A 19676-nucleotide genomic window follows, 5' to 3' on the forward strand; every position below is an offset into this window, starting at 1 on the left:
AAATTCCATTCGTGGGTAGGGGAGGGGAGAAGGGAGAGAGGGGGGAGGGGAAAGGGGACAGGGGGAGGGGAAAGGAGAGGGGAGAGGGGAGAGGGGGGAGAGGGGGGAGAGGGGAGAGAGGGGAGAGGGGAGAGGGGGGAGAGGGGAGAGGGGAGAGGGAGGGAGAGGGGAGAGGGGAGAGAGAGGGAGGGAGAGGGGAGAGGGGGAGAGGGAGGGGGGAGAGGGGGAGAGGGAGGGGGGGAGAGGGGGAGGGGGGAGGGGGGGAGAGGGGGAGAGGGGGAGGGGGGAGAGGGGGAGAGGGGAGGGGGAGAGGGAGAGGGGAGGGGGAGGGGGAGAGGGGGAGAGAGGAGGGGAGAGGGGGAGAGGGGGAGAGAGGAGGGGAGAGGGGGAGAGGGGAGGGGAGGGGAGAGGGGGAGGGGAGGGGAGGGGGGAGGGGAGGGGGAGGAGAGAGGGGGGAGGGGAGGGGGAGGAGAGAGGGGGGAGGGGAGGGGGGAGGGGAGGGGAGAGGGGGAGGAGGGGAGAGGGGGAGGAGGAGGGGAGAGAGGGAGGGGAAGGGGGAGGGGAGAGGAGAGGGGAGGGGAGAGGGGAGAGGGGAGAGGGGGAGGGGGAGGAGGGGAGAGGGGGAGGAGGGGAGAGGGGGAGGGGGAGGAGGGGAGAGGGGGAGGGGGAGGAGGGGAGAGGGGGAGGGGGGAGGGGAGAGGGGGAGGAGGGGAGAGGGGGAGGGGAGAGGGGGAGGGGAGAGGGGGAGGGGAGGGGGAAAGGGGGAGGGGAGAGGGGGAGGAGAGAGGAGGGGAGGGGGAGGGGGAGGGGAGGGGGAGGGGAGGGGGAGGGGAGGGGGGAGAGGGGAGGGGAGGGGAGGGGAGGGGAGGGGGGAGGGGAGGGGAGGGGAGGGGGGAGGGGGAGGGGGAGGGGAGGAGGGGAGAGGGGGAGGAGGAGGGGAGAGAGGGAGAGGGAGAGGGGAGGGGAAGGGGGAGGAGAGGGGAGAGGGGAGGGGAGAGGGGAGAGGGGGAGGGGGAGAGGGGGAGGAGGGGAGAGGGGGAGGAGGGGAAAGGGGGAGGAGGGGAGAGGGGGAGGAGGGGAGAGGGGGAGGAGGGGAGAGGGGGAGGGGGAGGAGGGGAGAGGGGGAGGGGGAGGAGGGGAGAGGGGGAGGGGAGAGGGGAGGGGAGAGGGGGAGGGGAGAGGGGAGGGGAGAGGGGGAGGGGAGAGGGGAGGGGAGATGGGGAGGGGGAAAGGGGAGGGGAGAGGGGGAGGAGAGAGGAGGGGAGGGGGAGGGGGAGGGGAGGGGGGAGGGGAGGGGGAGGGGAGGGGAGGGGGAGGGGAGAGGGGAGGGGAGGGGAGGGGGGAGGGAAGGGGAGGGGACAGGGGGAGGGGGAGGAGGGAGGAGGGGAGGGGGAGGAAGGGAGGGGGAGGAGGGGAGAGGGGGAGGAGGGGAGGGGAGAGGGGAGAGAGGGAGGGGGGAGGGGAGAGAGGGAGGGGAGAGGGAGAGGGGGAGGGGAGGGGGGAGGGGGACTGGAGGGAAAAAAGATGAGAAGTTAGAGTAAGAAGGGGGGAGGGGAGGAAGAAATGCAAGGTGGTAGGTGACAGGTGAAACCAGGAGAGAGGGAGGGGGTGAAGTAAAGAGTTGGGATGTTGATTGGTGAAAGAGATACAGGACTGGGGAAGGAGGAATCTGATAGGAGAGACCAGGAGGCCGTGGAAGAAAGGTAAATGGGAGGAGCAGCAGATGAGGAGATAGGTGAGAGAGGGAATTAGGATTGGTGAAGGGGATCATTGCCGGAAGCCCGGAAGTTCGAGAAATCGACGCTTATGCCATCAGGCTGGAATATAAGGTGTTGCTCCTCCAGCCTGAGTGTGGCCTCATCACGTTAGTAGAGGAGGTCATGGACTGACATGTCGGAATGGGAATGGGAATGGGAATGGGAATGGGAAGTGGAATTAAAATGGGTGGCCGCGGGGAAATCAGCGTCTCTGATAGCTTACCCCTTTGCAGTACAGTATTGCGAGCAGTTCTGGGCAATGTACTTTGTGGCTTCCGCTATTTTCTACATTATTTAAGACAAAAAAAAAGGTAAGATAAAACTTTATTTATTCCAAAGGAAATTATTGTTGCAAGCTTGCTTAGTCAGAAATATATACTTCGAAATACAAAATGTAAGTATAATGCTCCACAGCTTCTGCAGCGTCCTCCGCTCAAACACAGTCAGCAGGGAGACGAGCTCCACCCCCAGAGCAGAACCAGCCTTCCTGACGAGCTTATCGATCTTCTTGGTGTCAGCTAACTACAGCGTAGAATGGAATGCTGGCCACCACCGAGCCGTAAAGATTTGCAGCATAAGCACCGCAGACGTCGAACTTCCAGAGCCTCCTCAAGAAATACATTTGCCTCTGACTCTTCTTGTGCAGAGCCTCTGTATTTTTAGGCCAGTCCAGTTTATTGTCCAGGTGAGTTCCCTGGTGTTTATAAGTCCTGGACGACTTCCACATCTGTTCCCCTGCTGGAGATGGGAATGCAAGATGCTTTCACCTTCTTGAAGTCCACCACCGTCTCCTTTGTCTTAATGATGTTGAGCAGCAGGTGATCTAGCCCACACCACTCAACAAAGTTGTCCACCACTCTTCTGCACTCAGCCTCTCGCCCCTGGCTAATTCAATTGCTGACTTGTACATGATCTTCTTTCTCTTTTTAAACCTTTTCATAGAACCATAGAAACTACAGCACAGAAACAGGCCTTTTGGCCCTTCTTGGCTGTGCTGAACTATTTTCTGCCTAGGTCCCACTGACCTGCACGCGGACCATATCCCTCCATACTCCTCCCATCCATGTATCTGTCCAATTTATTCTTAAATGTTAAAAAAGAACCCGCATTTACCACCTCGTCTGGCAGCTCATTCCATACTCCCACCACTCTCTGTGTGAAGAAGCCCTCCCTAATGTTCCCTTTAAACTTTTCCCCCCTCACCCTTAACCCATGTCCTCTGGTTTTTTTCTCCCCTTGCCTCAGTGGAAAAAGCCTGCTTGCATTCACTCTATCTATACCCATCATAATTTTGTATACCTCTATCAAATCTCCCTTCATTCTTCTGCGCTCCAGGGAATAAAGTCCTAACCTATTCAACCTTTCTCTGTAACAGAGTTTCTCAAGTCCCAGCAACATCCTTGTAAACCTTCTCTGCACTCTTTCAACCTCCTTCCTGTAATTTGGTGACCAAAACTGAACACAATACTCCAGATTCAGCCTCACCAATGCCTTATACAACCTCATCATAACATTCCAGCTCTTATACTCAATACTTTAATAAAGGCCAATGTACCAAAAGCTCTCTTTACGACCCTATCTACTTGTGACACCACTTTTAGGGAATTTTGTGTCTGTATTCCCAGATCCCTCTGTTCTACTGCACTCCTCAGTGCCTTACCATTAACCCTGTATGTTCTACCTTGGTTTGACCATCCAACGTGCAATACCTCACACTTGTCTGTATTAAACTCCATCTGCCATTTTTCAGCTGGTCCAAGTCCCTCTGCAGGCTCTGAAAACCTTCCTCACTGTCAGCTACACCTCCAATCTTTGTATCATCAGCAAATTTGCTGATCCAATTTACCACATTATCATCCAGATCATTGATATAGATGACAAATAACATCATATCAGTTAAAAAAAAATTAGCACTAACATTTACAATTTTTCTTTTAAATAACTACTATCCTTAACTTTAAATCAGCCATGGTCAATCAGCCTTCTCACAGAGACATTCTTTCTGATTGGAATATACTTTTTCCTGACATTTATCGAGTATCCTTGCTGTCCGCTATTGCTGATTCCCTATTTTAATCTCCCACCTATTCTGCATACAAGGTTTACACACTCAAATTGAAATAGAAATTCTAAAATGCGAGGGAGAACAAAAGAAACCTTTACCCCCACTCCCTCCTGCAACAGTAACCACATCATATGTTTGTCAAATTTGCTGAGAGAGGCACGAGTTTTTTTTTCTCTTTTACGTAGTTATTCTGATGTGGTATTCATTGCCTGAAAAGCCAGCAGAAAGAGATTTAGCAAATTAACCATGTGCTGGAAAGGTAGTCTGCGTGTTGATGGGGGAAGGGGGACTGCAGGTATACGTGTCGAAGCCTCCAGGACTGAATGGTTTCCTTTACAAGATTTTAGTTGAATTTGGCGCAGGGTAAATTAATTGCTGCTGGGTTAAAATAAATCAACTTTTGATTACTGCAGACGGTTCCTAACTTCGTGGTCAATAGACTGCCGTCTGAAGAGATAGGCAGCAATACCTCATCCGCAGTTATCTTTTTTCACAGGAAGTTGTGCTGTAAGCCCCATAAACACTCACGTAAGGTGGGAGATATCTTTGGTACAACTAATTGTTTTACTGCAGCAGTGAGATGTCCTTGAAGCAGCAGAATCCTTGAAGAGCAGGTAGCTCAGGGGCAAAACAGTTGCTACACCAAGCTGTAATGCATAGGTAGCTTTGCATAAAAACTGGTAAGGGTCAAAGCATACATACTTGACTTGTTTATCCTAAGGTAGAAGCAGCATTGGTGGGTTTTCTGGGCCAAGGCATGTGGTTTTTGACCAAGACAGGGTACTGGGTGACATTCACTTCTAGGACCTGCACCTCTCCAACCCCTTTGCCAGAACTAAAAAATGTACTAGGTTTTCAAAATTTTAGAAAAGACAGAGTAAAAGGTTGGGGGGGGGGTAATGTGAGCGAGGTATTTAATAAGTACACTGCTTCAGTATTTCTCAAGCAAAAGGATATGGAGAACTAGGAGATCAGTGCTGAGTGTGTAAATATGTAAGGACATTTTGAGGTCAAGGAGGAGGAAGTGTTGGGTCTCCTAATGAGAACGGCGGATAAGTCCTCAGGGCCTGACAGGATTTATCCCAGGTTACTGAAGGACGCAACATATGAGATTGCTGGGCCTTGGCCAATAACTTCAGGTCCTCACTAGGCACAGGTGAGGTCCCAGAGGACTGGCGAGTGGCTAATGTTGCACCTCTATTTAAGAAGAGACAAGGGAAAATCGTGGGAACTATCTCACATCACTTGTAGGGAAATTGCTGGGGAAAAATGTGAGCATTTGGAAACCCTCGGCCTAATCAGGGAGAACCAGTGTGGCTTTCTGCATGGCAGGTCATGCCTTTCCAGCCAGGTTTAATTTTTTGACAAGGTGATGAGAGAGATTGGTGAGGGTAAGGGAGTGGATGTTGTCTACGTGGATCTTAGTAAGGCATTTGACAAAGTCCTTCACGGGAGGCTAATCCAGAAGATTAAGATGCATGAAGTCTGCAGCAAATTGGCTGTTTGGATTCAGAACTGCTTTGAGCATATAAGACAGAGGATAGTGGTTGAAGGGACTTATTTGAGCTGGAGGTGTGTAATTAGTGGAGTTCCACAGGGATCTGCGCTGGGACCTCTGCTATTTGTGAAGTATTTAAATGACCGGGATGAATATGTCGATGGGTGGGTTAGTAAATTTGCAGATATGAAGACTGGTGGAGTTATAGTGTAAAAGATGGGCAAAGTATACAGCGCAATATAGATCAGTGCAGATATGGGCAGAGAAATGGCGGATGGAGTTTAATCCAGATAAATGTGGGATGGTGCACCTGGTATGGCAAATGCAAGGAGACGGTACACGGTTAAGGGCAAGATCCTTAACAGTGTTGCTGAGCAGAGACATCTTGGGATCCAAGTTCATCACTCCTTGAAAGTGGTTACACAGGTCAATAAGGTGGTTAAGGTGGCTTATAGTATGTTTGCTTTTATTAGTCGGGGCACTGAGTTCAAAAGTCAAAAGGTTATCTCACAATTTTATAAAACTCTAGTTAGGCCACATCTGGAATATTGCAGAGAGAGGTGCATACCTGGAATGTGCTGCCTGATACAATGGTAGAGGCAAATACAACAGCAACTTTTAAGAGACATTTAGGTAAGCACATGGATGCAAGGGAGGTGGAGGGATTAGTATTTGGGTGTTTCTGATTTGCTTTTTAGCTGGTTTGACACAACATTGAGGGTCAAAGGGCCATTTCCTGTGCTGGGGAGGGGAATAAACAGTTGATGTTACTGGTCACCTGAACTGGAAAGGAAGGGGGTGGGGGGGGGAGAACCAAAATAAGGTGAGGGAGGTGAAGGAGTCCAAGCTGGCAGTTGGTAGGTGAAACCAGGGGTGAGGGGGAATGTGGGTGGGTGAAGGGCGAAGCTGTGAGAGATAGGTGGAAGAGGTAAAGGGCTGAGAAAGAATCTAGTAGGAGAGGACAGCTGACTATGAAAGAAACAAGAGGAGGAGGAGGAAGGAGGAAGAAAAATCAAGACATCTTTACCAATTGGGAGCCACGTATTCACTCAACTTGCCCAAAGACTGTGTACCTGCAAACTTCATGGGATGCATTTTTCTGGCAGAATTAAGTGTTAAGGCCCCTTTGACATATCAGTTGGAGACTTATCCCAGCTCATGGGCTGCTTACACTAGCAGTTTCTGCTTAATGCAACAGATGGCCTAATGCCCTCCTGACCTTGGATACAATAGGTTGACTTAACTCTTTATTACAAGCATCCACAGCACTGACAAACAGAACCCACCCCTCAAAAACCACAAATTGGGGGTCTTCAGCTAAATTTGGACCCATTCACTTCCCATTATTATTGATGATGCCTGGGTGATACACAAACCTTACTATCCTACTTCATTGCTGGCAGCTCAATCCAAATATGCACCACCCTTTACGTGAAGCTGCACACGATGCTGCTCTCAAATTTCTCACGTCTAATCTTAATCCTATGCCCTCTTGTCTTTGGCGCCTCCTCTCTGGGGAAAAAAGACCATGTCCTTTCACACCTCATGATCTTGTATAACTTCTGTCAAATCACCCCTCCATCTCCTATGTGCCTGGGAATAAGGCGCACATTTACTCCAATTCTCCTTTTTTTTTTGTTCCCTACCCCCCAAATTCCCAGAAAGAGAGTTTTTAAAAAAAGCTTGTTGGAAACAGTCAGCAGATCAGGAAAGTATTGTGGAAAAGGGAAATGGAGTTGGCCTTTGAGGACAAAGATTCTTCCGCAGAAATGGGAATAAAAACTCTTCACAATTTTATGATGCAAAGAAACAGGGTAAAAGGAAGGAACAAAGTGATGGCGTGTGAAGGAAGAGATGAGTGGAAAGGAGACACTAGTGACTGAATGTATGATGGGACAAGGGAAAAGGGGGAATAGAGAACAAGTATAAGGGCCTCTGTCAGTCAGGTTGACCACAGATGTTGCATCCTGGCTGTCTAGACACACAAGTCTGGGCAGTACAATATGGAAAGCAAGCCATTGCCCTTGTAGCAAGTCCTTCCTCTCCACTCATTTGATGAACCCAAAGGGACAGTAGAGACTGATAGAGTTTGGCACCAGCAGCAACACAGGAGTTTCCCATTAGTGTTGAACTCAATATAGGTCTGCCTTAGGGACCCCAGCTTTGGATTTTTTCCCCTCGGGGTTTACTCCCGAAGCCTTCCTCATGAGTGGGTATAGCCGCAAGGCAGCGGAGGTCTGAGATCAGAGTTTTTCTTCTCCTAGATGAGCCCCATCTGCCTGAAACCACTGGTTTTGAGATGCCAGTAACTTGCCTTTGACCCTTCTCATGTCAGTAGAAATGGTTCAGCCTGGCTTAGTATTTCAGCCCTATGTGAAGGGCAGGAGCTGGACTTGGTTGTCAGAGGCTACTTGAGGTGCACACCATTGAGAGCACTTAATAGGTAGTGGGAGCTTGTCCCCATTACCACCCTCAGCTATAACAACCTTAAGGAATAGGTAAGCAAATAGAAAAGGTCAATTTAGAGGTGGTTTAAGTGGATGGAACCTCATATTTACATCTCCATCACTTTTTTTTTGATCAGGTTCTCCCCAAACCCCAACTTCTAAGTATTCTTTCCTAACTTCCTCAAGCTTCAGCTGACCAGCTCTTTCCTATGTAATCATTTCCCAGTCTCCATCAAATATCTGCTGGTAGTCTAGTTGTTAAGTGAGTCTAATAAAAAAGGTTAATAAAGAAAACTCTACTTGCTGAACATTTTGCCATCTCATTCCTATTTTATTGCCTGAAGAAACTTTTAATAATTCTTCTGGTCAGATATTACAGCAAAGAAGCAAAGAAGTGAAACTTGTCAATGAAAGTACTGATTAATAGATACATCAGATAATATCATTGTAACCATTTCCCTAGAATGCAAGTACAAACCACATTTCCAGAAAAGTTAGGATATTTTCCAAAATGTAATAAAAACAAAAATCTGTGATGTTAATTCACGTGAACCTTTATTTAACTGACAAAAGTATAAAGAAAAGATTTTCAATCGTTTTACTGACCAACTTAATTGTATTTTGTAAACATACACAAATTTAGAATTTGATGGCTGCAACACACTCAACAAAAGTTGGGACAGAGGCATATTTACCATTGTGTTACATCACCTTTCCTTTTAATAACACTTTTTAATCGTTTTGGAACTGAGGATACTAATTGTAGATTTGCAATTGGAAATTTTGTCCATTCTTGCTTGATATAAGACTTAAGCTGCTCAACAGTCCGTGGTCTCCATTGTCTGATTCTCCTCTTCATGATGCACCATACATTTTCAATAGGAGATAGATCCAGACTGGCAACAGGCCAGTCAAACACATGCACTCTGTGTCTACAAAGCCACACTGTTGTAGCCCGTGCAGAATGTGGTCTCGCATTGTCCTGTTGAAATAAGCATGGCCGTCCCAGGAAGAGACGTCGCCTTGATGGCAACATATGTCTCTCTAAAATCCTAATATACACCTCAGAGTCAATGGTACCTTCACATACATGCAACTTACCCATGCCTTGGGCCCTGATGCACCCCCATACCATCACAGATGCTGGCTTTTGCACCTTTTGCTGTAACAACCTGGATGGTCGTTTTCATCTTTGGCATGGAGAATTCGACGCCTGTTTTTTCTGAAAACTAGCTGAAATGTGGACTCATCTGACCACAGCACATGGTTCCACAGTCTTTCTACCATATGAGATGAACTCGGGCCCAGAGAACTCGCTGGCGTTTCTGCATAGAGTTATGTATGGCTTCCTCCTTGCGTAATACAGTTTCAAGTTGCATTTCTGGATGCAGCGACGGGTTGTATTGAGTGACAATGGTTTTCCGAAGTACTCCCGAGCCCAGGTGGCTATAATTGTCACAGTAGCATGACGGTTTCTTATAGGCAGTGCCGCCTGAGGGGTCGAAGATCACGCGCATTCAACAGTGGTTTCCGACCTTGCCCTTTACGCACTGAGATGTCTCTGAATTCTCTGAATCTTTTCACAATATTATGTACTGTAGATGTTGAAAGACCTAAATTCTCTGCAATCTTGCGTTGAGAAATGTTCCTTTTGAACTAACAATTCTCTCACAAATTTGGCACAAAGGGGTGAGCCACAACCCATCCTTGCTTGCAAAGACTGAGCCTTTGATGGACGCTACTTTTATACCCAGTCATGATACCTCACCTGCTACCAATTAGCCTGCTTAATGTGGAGTCTTCCAAACCGGTGTTACTTGAATATTCTGTGCACTTTTCAATCTTACTTTAACTCTGTCCCAACTTTTGTTGAGTGTGTTGCAGCCATCAAATTCTAAATTTGTGTATATTTACAAAATACAATTAAGTTGGTCAGTAAAACTATTGAAAATCTTTTCTTTGTACTTTTGTCAGTTAAATAAAGGTTCACGTGAATTAACATATCACTGATTTTTGTTTTTATTGCATTTTGGAAAATATCCCAACTTTTCTGGAAATGGGGTTTAAATTATTGGAGAGTAATGTTCATTCTCAAGAAGCCGTCACAAAAGAAACAAACAATGCAACATTTAAAAGAATGCAACATACAGTTGCCATTATAGATGACAATTAAGGTTGAAATATGACAATAATAGAACAACAAATGCTTTTCAGTGCAAAATTCTCAGCTATGTATTTTTAAATGCTTGCATGGTCCTTTAGTCTTAAAGAAAAAATACTCAGCTAACTTTCTAGCAAAGGAATGATTTACCCAAGAAGATTTACCGCAAATTGGATGCTAAGGTGTGTGAGCAAACTTCTTAAATAAATGCTGTTCCTGGTCATAAATTGAGGACGTTTTAAAGTAGTGACAAAAGTCTGCAGCTTCTTGAGTGAATATAAAACAATATAGCATTACCTCAATGTAATATTCACTATATGGATTCATATAGATTTATCAGCATGAACATCAAATGCACAAAGTATTCAATTTAAAATAATATTTTATAAAACATCCACCAACAGGCTTTCCACTCTTTGTACAAGAGCACATGTCGAGGACAAGATTCAGCTAGTGGCATTGACTTTGTAATAAATAACTCAGGATTTTTATGTTAATTTTTAAACATAAACTTCATCAACATCTTCAGCACTGCCTGTCTGGATTGTAGAATTTAAGTAAATTAAATTTTTAAAAAAACTATATATGCTGGAAACCTGTGAAAAGAGAAATAAAATTAACACTACAGGCCAGAGACCCTTGGTCAGAACTAAGAGAGAGAAAGAAAATAAAGTTTAATTTGCAGAGAAGATGATGGAAAGAATAAAAAGAATATCTGTGATAGGGCAAGACCAATCATATAGCTCAAGATTTTAGTCCTCCCTTGCCCTCTACACCAATGGATGAGTCTCACGCATTCGTGGAGGATTTTCTAGGCCAGGCACAACAATTATGCGCTGGATGAGAACTGAAGGCTCTGGGATGGGCTACATCAGAAAATCTCAACATGAAAAAAAAATGAAGGTAGTCAAATAGAGCTCAGGATCTACAATTGGTTGTGCTGATTGTATGAAGGACTACCAGACAGATGACTACATTAAAAGTAGAATAGAGTGCTGTCAGAGAAGGAAACAAAATATGGAACACAATTTGATTGTTTCCCTCCCCAAAAAAGTATAGGACTGTACACATGAATTGAAAAGTCTCCTCAAGCATTGCACTCTTGTGTGTACATTTCAACTCTCATAGAGTAGTTGTTCCAGTCTATTAACTGCAATCTCTATAACCCATCATGAAGAAAAGCCATCAATATCTTGAGTTGTCATATTTAATTCCCGAGTTTACTTACCTGAAACCTCCTGATTTTTCTTTTTATTATTACACGTTTGAAAAGCAACATTAGGTATGTTCACCCCTTTCATAATTGAATGAACTCTTTAGTTTCTCCACAAACAAGAGAAAATCTGTAGATGCTGAAAATCCAACAAACACACACAAAATGCCGGTGGAACTCAGTAGGCCAGGCAGCATCCACGGAAAAGAGTACAGTCGACATTTTGGACCGAGAGTCTTCAGCAGAACTCCTGATGAAGGGTCTCAGCCCAAAACGTCAACTGTACTCTTTTCCCTAGATGCTGCCTGGCCTGCCGAGTTCCTCTGCCATTTTTTGCATGCGTGTGTTTGTTCTTTAGTTTCTCCTCCTGCTTTTGCTTGCTTTGTTCTGCTAATTTGGTAAGATATTTGGTTTTGGTCCTGAATAAGTCAGCATCAAGTCATCCTATAATTTCAAGTACTTCAATTCTTTTCAGTAACGTAGAAGTTATAGATTCACACCACCGCCATCAAGTTTGGGTCCTTAGCACTGAAATGGTTTGGTGAGCCACTCTGAAAGCACAGTTCAGCAAGAGAACTATGCATGGTGGAAGCATTCGTTTTCTTTCAACGACAAACTGGACAAAAGCATCTTAAAGTGGGGTTTGATGTGGCGCTACAGTAGTCAGGTACTTTCACTAAGTAATTTTCAAATACCTGTTTAAAAACAAGATTTCTACTGTAACTCCGATTCATGACTTTATTAAGTGCATTTGCAGCAAACAGATTTCACTTAAGCAATAAATATCAACTACAAAAGCAAAATCAGGCTCAAAAAGACCAAGTTTAAATTACTGAATCCAAAGTGAAGACTAGTTAACACGTTAATTGAATGGTCATTACAAAGGGAGAATCACTGAACTTTCACCTACACCAAATTCTCCTTTGAGAGAATTCTTTAGAGATACAGCACAGTATCAGGTCCTTCCCGCTCAATGTGCCCGCACTGCCCAATTACACCCAAGTGACCAATTAACCTGCTAACCCGTACATCTTTGGAATGTGGGAGGAGACCAGAGCACCCGGAGAAAAGCCTTGCGGTCATGGAAGAACGTACAAACTCCTTACAGACAGCAGCGGGAATTGAACCCGGGTCACCGTCACCGTAACAGTGTTACGTTATTGTGTCACACCAAATGATGCTGGAATTCAGTCACCAATAGCTCCTTTGCCAGATTAACCCTAATGAGCAGCATTCTAGAAAGCTAGATGAGAAAATTAGTGAGCAGCTGATGCAAAACATAATTCTTTGGAAGGAAAGCTTGCATAAATAGTTAGTCATTGTGATTATTCAGAAAATCATCCAGCAGAAAGTTTAGGAAGATTTTTGTTGAGATAGCTGCATTGACTGCGAAGGAACACTTGGATTAGTATTTTTTCAAAGAACAGCCTTCACATAAGCTTACAGTAACCATTACAAAATTCCCAGCTGGCAACAGAAGCAGATAGGAAGTTAATTGTTTTGCTTATTCATAGATTGGTCAATTTAGCATGCTACCACACCCAAGGCCACCAGGAATCATGAATCCACAGTGCACTATGGCACAGAAACAGGCCCTTTGGCCCATCTCGCCTCCGCTGAACTGTCATCCTGCCTAGTCCCATCTCCTGCTTCTGACCACAGTCCTCCACACTCTTCCCATCCAAATTCTCCATCTAAACTTCTCTCAAGTATTACAATCGAACCCGTGTTCACTGGCAGCCAGTTCCACACTCCCACCACCCTCTGAGTAAAGAAGTTTGGGTAAAACTAACCTTGTGTTTACTGCTAGATAAGTTTCTACAATTCCAGAATAAGGCAACCAACCAAGGGGCAGGGAAATGATTATCCAGCCTTTAGGTGATGGCCATGAGAAAGTTCAAGCGATTACAGTATAATTAGCGATCATGATTGGGAGTCTCATAGCCTCAACAAGTTATTCAGTGTTTGCTTCCTGCTGACTTTACAGTGGATTGTGAGATCCACTGTGGAAATCCAAGGGCAACTTTTAGAGAAACTGCATGAATTGAAGAATTTCTTTTGCCCACAAAGAACAAAAGTCGTAGTCAAACTTCAGCTCCGGCCACAGACAGCAGAGCCACTCAAGTGGAAACACTACACTTCAGACTAGTGGCGGTTAGCATTCCAAACGAGTGACAAAGCATCAATAGCCAAGTTAAACTAAATTCACTCGGGTACGGTTACAACTCAGCTTAGCTGGAGTCATTCTAACTCGGCAGCAGGAGTCCTCTGTGGAGCTCCGTGAAGCACTGCAAGACTTATACCCACTGGTTCCTGAACTCTGCTCCAGCAACCACACTGCACGGTCCTTCAGAAAGCAGAGTATTAGAGTTCCCACTGTGCTGGCTTTTCAAGGAGATTTTACACAAAGTAATGTTACTGCTTGATGGTTAAGGAGCTCCATCCAAATGCAAGGGAAATTGTATTGACACAATGGGAATAAAGTAAAAAGCATATTTTGTTAAGCGCATTTCTGGTTGATAAAGCTGAAGAGATTTCAGATGGCGTCTTCTAACATGGGATCCATGTCCCTCAGAACTCCTCATGGACACTCTGGGCGTAGTTCATCAGTTTGCTTCCCGTGAAGTACTCGCTGTACTTCAGGACCTCTTCCAGTTCGAGGTAGTGGTCCTGATTCTCGTCTGCCACAGCTATCATCTGCTTGGCCTCATTCAGGGCACTGTACTCATTCATGGGGTCCATGTATTCCTGCCAGAGAAACAGCAAAGTGTTAGAGACAGCCCAGTGTTCTTCAATGTCATGGGAGACAGAACGATTCAATCCAACGGGGACAGAGGCAGAGATTTAGACCAGAGTACTTTTTGGAGGGTATTGCACTCTCACCCTTAACATAGTTAGTAATTAAGAGGGAATCTTGCACCTTTTGTTCACCGCAACCCCCAATCCAAAGTAGAGGTCGTTTAGTGCTATTCCAAATGTTCAGGATGCAGCTCTGTAGAAGTGAGAATCAGAGGTGTACAGCACAGGCCCATCACACACCTAACACTCAACTGCAGTAATCCCATTTCTCAGCACTTGGCTCAAACCCTTCTATGTCTAAGTAACATACAGACTTGCATGCTGTCAGCCCCACTACAACCACAGCATTTCAGGTACTCAACTCTCTCTGGATGAAAAATACGTCCCTCATATTCTTTCTGAATCTCCGACCTGGGATGAACACTTGGAACAGTACTCAATGATTGGGGGTTGCAGTGTTCTCTGGTCTGCCCCATCTATACCGCCTCAATTTTATAAACCGCAGTTTGCCGCCGTTCCTTTCCATGCCTTGCGCCACACTGGGCGGCATTTCATTTGCCATTTCTGTAGCATTTGACTGTTACAGAACACGAGGGGAAAACTGCTTCACTCAGAGGGTTGAGAGAGTGTGGAATGAGCTGCCAGCACAAGAGGTGCACGCGAGTCCATTTCAACTTTTAAGTGAAGTTTGGATAGATACATGGATGGTAGGGGCATGGAGGGCACTGGTGCTGGTGCCAGTTGACGGAAGTAGGCAGTTTAAATGGTTTCAGCAGAGTAGATGGGTCGAATGGCCTACTTCCGTGCTTTTCTTTTCTATGGCTCCATAATTGGGGTCACTGAGGAACTGCATGAAATGCCAAGTAAAGTTGTGCACAGTGACTAAAAATCTTGCTTCAGGTGTACAACGAAGCTGCAACAATCCTCAACCTGATTATTTGGAAATGCTGGTAGTTTGACGTTTGACTCACTGGATGACCTTTGTCATACTCCCGATTCACCAGTACCATGGCTCCTGTGCTCCCTTTAAATTCATCCAGTTTACTGGAAAATTAATAATTATACATAACATGTACATAAACTGTATTAAAGGTATGTTGAGGTGTTAGTGGATATAACATCCAATCACCTGGGCAACCTGCCAGTCTGGCACCTGTAATTATTAGAGATTTACTGCATTGAGCCCAGACTCCAGCACTGATTTCTACTCTTCTTCAATGTGTTGCAACAGAAATCTGCGTGTCCACCTTAGCTGTCAAATGGGATGTCAGGTGAGTGTCCCCTCAGTATGTCAATACCTCAGACACTGCAGGCTCTGAGCACAGAATGGTACAGTACAGGAACGTGCCCTTCAGCCCTCGATGGTGCGTTCGTAATGAAATGCCTAAGTAAACTGATCCCTTCTGCCTACAGAATGTCCATATCCCTCCATTCTCTGCACTTCCATATGCCCTTCAAAGAGCATCTGAAATGCGTCTCTCACGTCTGTCTCCACCACCACGCCCTGGTAGTGCATTTTATTCGTCCACCGTTCGTTCATTGCGCACCGTGTCGTATGATCTGGGTGATCATGGTCTTTCCGTGACCGTGATTGTTCTTGCCAAATTTTTCTTCAGAAGTGGTTTGCCATTGCTTTTTCTGGCCAATTGTCTTTACCATTATCAATACTCTTTGGAGAATGTCTGCCTGGCGTACGTGGTCGCATAACCAGGACTTGTGATATGCACCAGCTGCTCATACGACCATCACCTGCTCCCATGTCTTCATGTGACCCTGACTGAGGGGGGGGGGCGGCACGGGGGCGCTAAGCCTTACACAAGGGTGATCTGCAGGCTAATGGAGGGACCTTACAACTCCTTTGGTAGAGACATATCTCCACCCCACCGTCCACCATTCTGTGAGTTTAAAAAAAAATGCCCCACACATCTCTTTTGAAATTAAGCTCCCATCACCTTGCATCCTCTGCAGTATTAGGCATTTTGAGCCCCCCAAAAAGATGCAATGTGTCTATGCCTCTTAATCTGACAAACTTCTATCAAGGCAAACACGAGGAATTCTGCAGATGCTGGAAATTCAAGCAACACACATCAAAGTTGCTGGTGAACGCAGCAGGTCAAGCAGCATCTCTAGGAAGAGGTACAGTCGACGTTTCAGGCCGAGACCCTTCGTCAGGACTAACTGAAGGAAGAGCTAGTAAGAGATTTGAAAGTGGGAGGGGGAGGGAGGGATCCAAAGTGATAGGAGAAGACAGGAGGGGGAGGGATGGAGCCAAGAGCTGGACAGGTGATTGGCAAAAGGGATACGAGAGGATCATGGGACAGGAGGCCCAGGGAGAAAGAAAAGGGGGAGTGGGGGGAAAACCCAGAGGATGGGCAAGGGGTATAGTCAGAGGGACAGAGGGAGAAAAAGGAGAGTGAGAGAAAGAATGTGTGTATATAAATAACGGATGGGGTACAAGGGGGAGGTGGGGCATTAGCGGAAGTTAGAGAAGTCAATGTTCATTCCATCAGGTTGGAGGCTACCCATACGGAATATAAGGCGTTGTTCCTCCAACCTGAGTGTGGCTTCATCTTTACAGTAGAGGAGGCCGTGGATAGACATGTCAGAATGGGAATGGGATGTGGAATTAAAATGTGTGGCCACTGGGAGATCCTGCTTTCTCTGGCGGACAGAGTGTAGGTGTTCAGTGAAACGATCTCCCAGTCTGCGTGGGGTCTCGCGAATATATAGAAGGCCACATCAGGAGCACCAGACGCAGTATATCACCCCAGCCGACTCACAGGTGAAGTGTCGCCTCACCTGGAAGGACTGTTTGGGGCCCTGAATGGTGGTGAGGGAGGAAGTGCTGTTTGGGGCCCTGAACGGTGGTGAGGGAGGCAGTGCTGTTTGGGGCCCTGAATGGTGGCGAGGGAGGAAGTGCTGTCTGGGGCCCTGAATGGTGGTGAGGGAGGCAGTGTAAGGGCCGGTGTAGCACTTGTTCCGTTTACACGGAAACTTCTATCGAGTTCCCTTTCAGCCTCGGCATTCCTTTAGGAATTTACTGACCACACACAGTCTAGATTATGCCCAAGTCAGTCAGGAGGGATATAAACGTCCAACTATCCTGACCCTAGAGGGGGAGCGTGAAAGCTGACACTACAAAAGTGGAACAGCAGGGTCACTTCCCCATGCAAGGGGCCAGGAACCAATTGTAGACGTGTGGCTGAGCATAGGAACCCACAGCCATTTTTGGTACACTGTTGGAGTAGAAAGTAAAGCCAGTGACAGCCTGTCAAGAAATATTTGGACACCATCTTGGAAGCCAATGAATCAGCAAACAGTTCATGGAACAGTCAGAATTTTTATTTTGTATTTCCATTAGTTGCTTTATAGTTGCACAACATTAGGGACTTTTCTTTTTCTTTTAACTGCCCATCTGGAAATTAATCTGGCTTCCTGCTCTGTAGAGCTGCCAGAGATGTACCTAGAAGTGTCATAAGGGGGGCGTTGGTGGCGGACCCAAATACAAGACACAGACACTGAACTACTAGGAACAGGACTAGAGTTAGGGACGTGACAGGATGCAGACTAGGAGTAGGGACAGGAACACAGACTAGGCTATGGAAGCAGGACCAGGACGAGGGACTGGGAACAAGGAGCCTGGGCTTGGACTCCGAGCCAGAGACTGGACAAGGACCCGAAACCTGGGTCTTGACTCGGGCTCGGACCCCGGATCCAGGCAAAGACATGACAAGGCTTGGGTTCTTCGAGGCTTGGGTATGGACTCCGAGCCAGAGACTGGGCAAGGACCCAGAACCTGGGACTTGACTCGGGCTCGGACTCCAGAACTAGGTGAGGACAAGACGCGGCTACAGGAAAAGGAGTGGCAACAGGACTGGACATGAGACTCCTGGACAAGACAAGGGAACCCCAGCACAAGACGAGGGAACCCCAGCACCGGGCTGGGCAAGGTGCTCCTGGGCTGGGCGAGACACAAGGACAAGCCGAGAACACAAAGTCATGGCTTGGACAGGACTTGGACTAGACGAATTTCTTGGACGTGGCTTGGACTAGACGAGGTTCTAGGACGAGACCCCGAAGCCTTGACTTGGTCGAGAGAGAGACAGGAACGCAGAGCCTTGGTCGAGGGAGAGACAGGAACGCAGAGCTTTAGTCGAGGGAAAGACAGGAACATGGAACACAGAGCCGGGACCCCTCCTTGGAAACAAGACGTAGGGCTGGGACTCATACACAGAACACAGAGCTGGGACCCCTCCTTGGGTACAGGACATAGGGCCCCCGGGACTCATTACACAGAATGCAGAATACAACGAGATGGTTCCCAACACAAGGCAGCGGCAGATGGCTGGACCTACCTAGTGAAGGCGTGGACACAGACAGTTCAAAACAATGATATCCTTATCTTGCTCTGGCGACTGAACTACACAGTGGTGCAGGCAAGGGTTACAGGCAAGGCGAGGCTTCAGACGAGGCAACAGAAGGAAGGGGAAGGGAAGGGATACAGACAGGGGGTTTGAACAGGAACAATCCAGCAGCCAGAGGCTGAATCCTGAAGCTATTTATGAAGCCAGCCTAAACGAGAACCAGCTGCCTCAACAGAAACTGGGGAAAACCGGAAAACCTGGAATAAGGAACATGAACTGGACCGTGAACCGGAATGCAGATTTCATGGACCGGACCATGACAAGAAGGACTCCTGGAACTGATCTTAGACTAATGTGTCAGACTAGGTCTGGGTATCGGACAGGAAGGAATCTCCCCATTTCAAAGGGTACACTAAAACTCAAAAATTAAAATGCTTGTAAAATTGTGACTCAAAGTTACAGCTAGCGTAGGATGTTTAAATTCTCCCCTCTGTAAAAATCAGGCTTACGCAGAATCAGCTGAATTTAAGTACATATACGAGTTCAAAGGGAAAAGCTGTAGTTTGAGATTCTTACAATTACGAAAAGAGGGTGACTGAACAAAAGTACCTACCACTAATTCTTCCATCGTGACAATACCGTCTCGATTGGCATCAATAACATCCTCAAACTCCTTCCTTCTCTCTCTGACCCAATCATCATCAATGTCTTGAGCCTCCTGGTTTTCCACAGTACCGACAGGTAAAGAAATAAACTCTGATACAGTCAACTTTTTGTCTCCATCTTGATCTGCAGAAGAATGTGAAAATGATGTTTTATTAGTGCAACAGTTGACAGAACTGGATTCTTTCTAAATTCTAGAGACTGTACTGCAAGGCCAACTCAGATGGTAACAAAGTAGGTCACTGTTCTTTATTAATCAATTAGGCTTTAATGGTCAGCCCACAAGTTAAACCCAGTATCAGAATCAGATTTAATACCACCGGAATATGTCATGAAATTTTCTACCTTTGTGACAGCAGCACAATCTAATATGTGGTAAGTATAGAAAAAAAACTGAATTAGAAGTATATTTATGTACATTAAATAGTTAAATTAAGAAGTGAAAAGCAGAAATTTAAAAAAAAGTAGTGAGGTAGTCTTCATGGGTTCAACGTCCATTTAGAAATCGGATGGCAGAGGGCAAGAAGCTGTTTCTGAATCGCTGAGTGTGTACCTCTGTCGTGATGGTAATAATGAGAAGGGGGCATGTCCTGGGTGGTCGGGGTCCGTGATGACAGAAGCCGCTTTTCTGTGGTACTGCTCCTTGAAGATGTTTTGTGTACTAGGGAGGCTGGTACCCAAGATGGAGCTGACTAGTTTTATAACTTTC

General features: G+C 46.4%; 1 protein-coding gene across 1 annotated transcript in view; it reads right to left on the reverse strand.

Moving 5' to 3' along the window:
• Positions 1-11865: 11865 nt before the first annotated feature.
• sdf4 (stromal cell derived factor 4) overlaps positions 11866-19676 on the reverse strand; it is a 91552-nt gene continuing 83741 nt past the window's right edge. Inside the window, exons 5-6 of the mRNA XM_063032991.1 lie at positions 18918-19093; positions 11866-13889 (exon numbers count right to left, since the gene is read on the reverse strand). Coding sequence (XP_062889061.1) covers positions 13713-13889; positions 18918-19093 — 353 coding nt within the window. The 3' untranslated portion in view covers positions 11866-13712. The remainder of the gene's footprint in view (positions 13890-18917; positions 19094-19676) is intronic.

Source organism: Mobula hypostoma, chromosome 25 (genome assembly GCF_963921235.1).
Source record: "Mobula hypostoma chromosome 25, sMobHyp1.1, whole genome shotgun sequence".
Lineage (NCBI taxonomy): Eukaryota > Metazoa > Chordata > Chondrichthyes > Myliobatiformes > Myliobatidae > Mobula > Mobula hypostoma.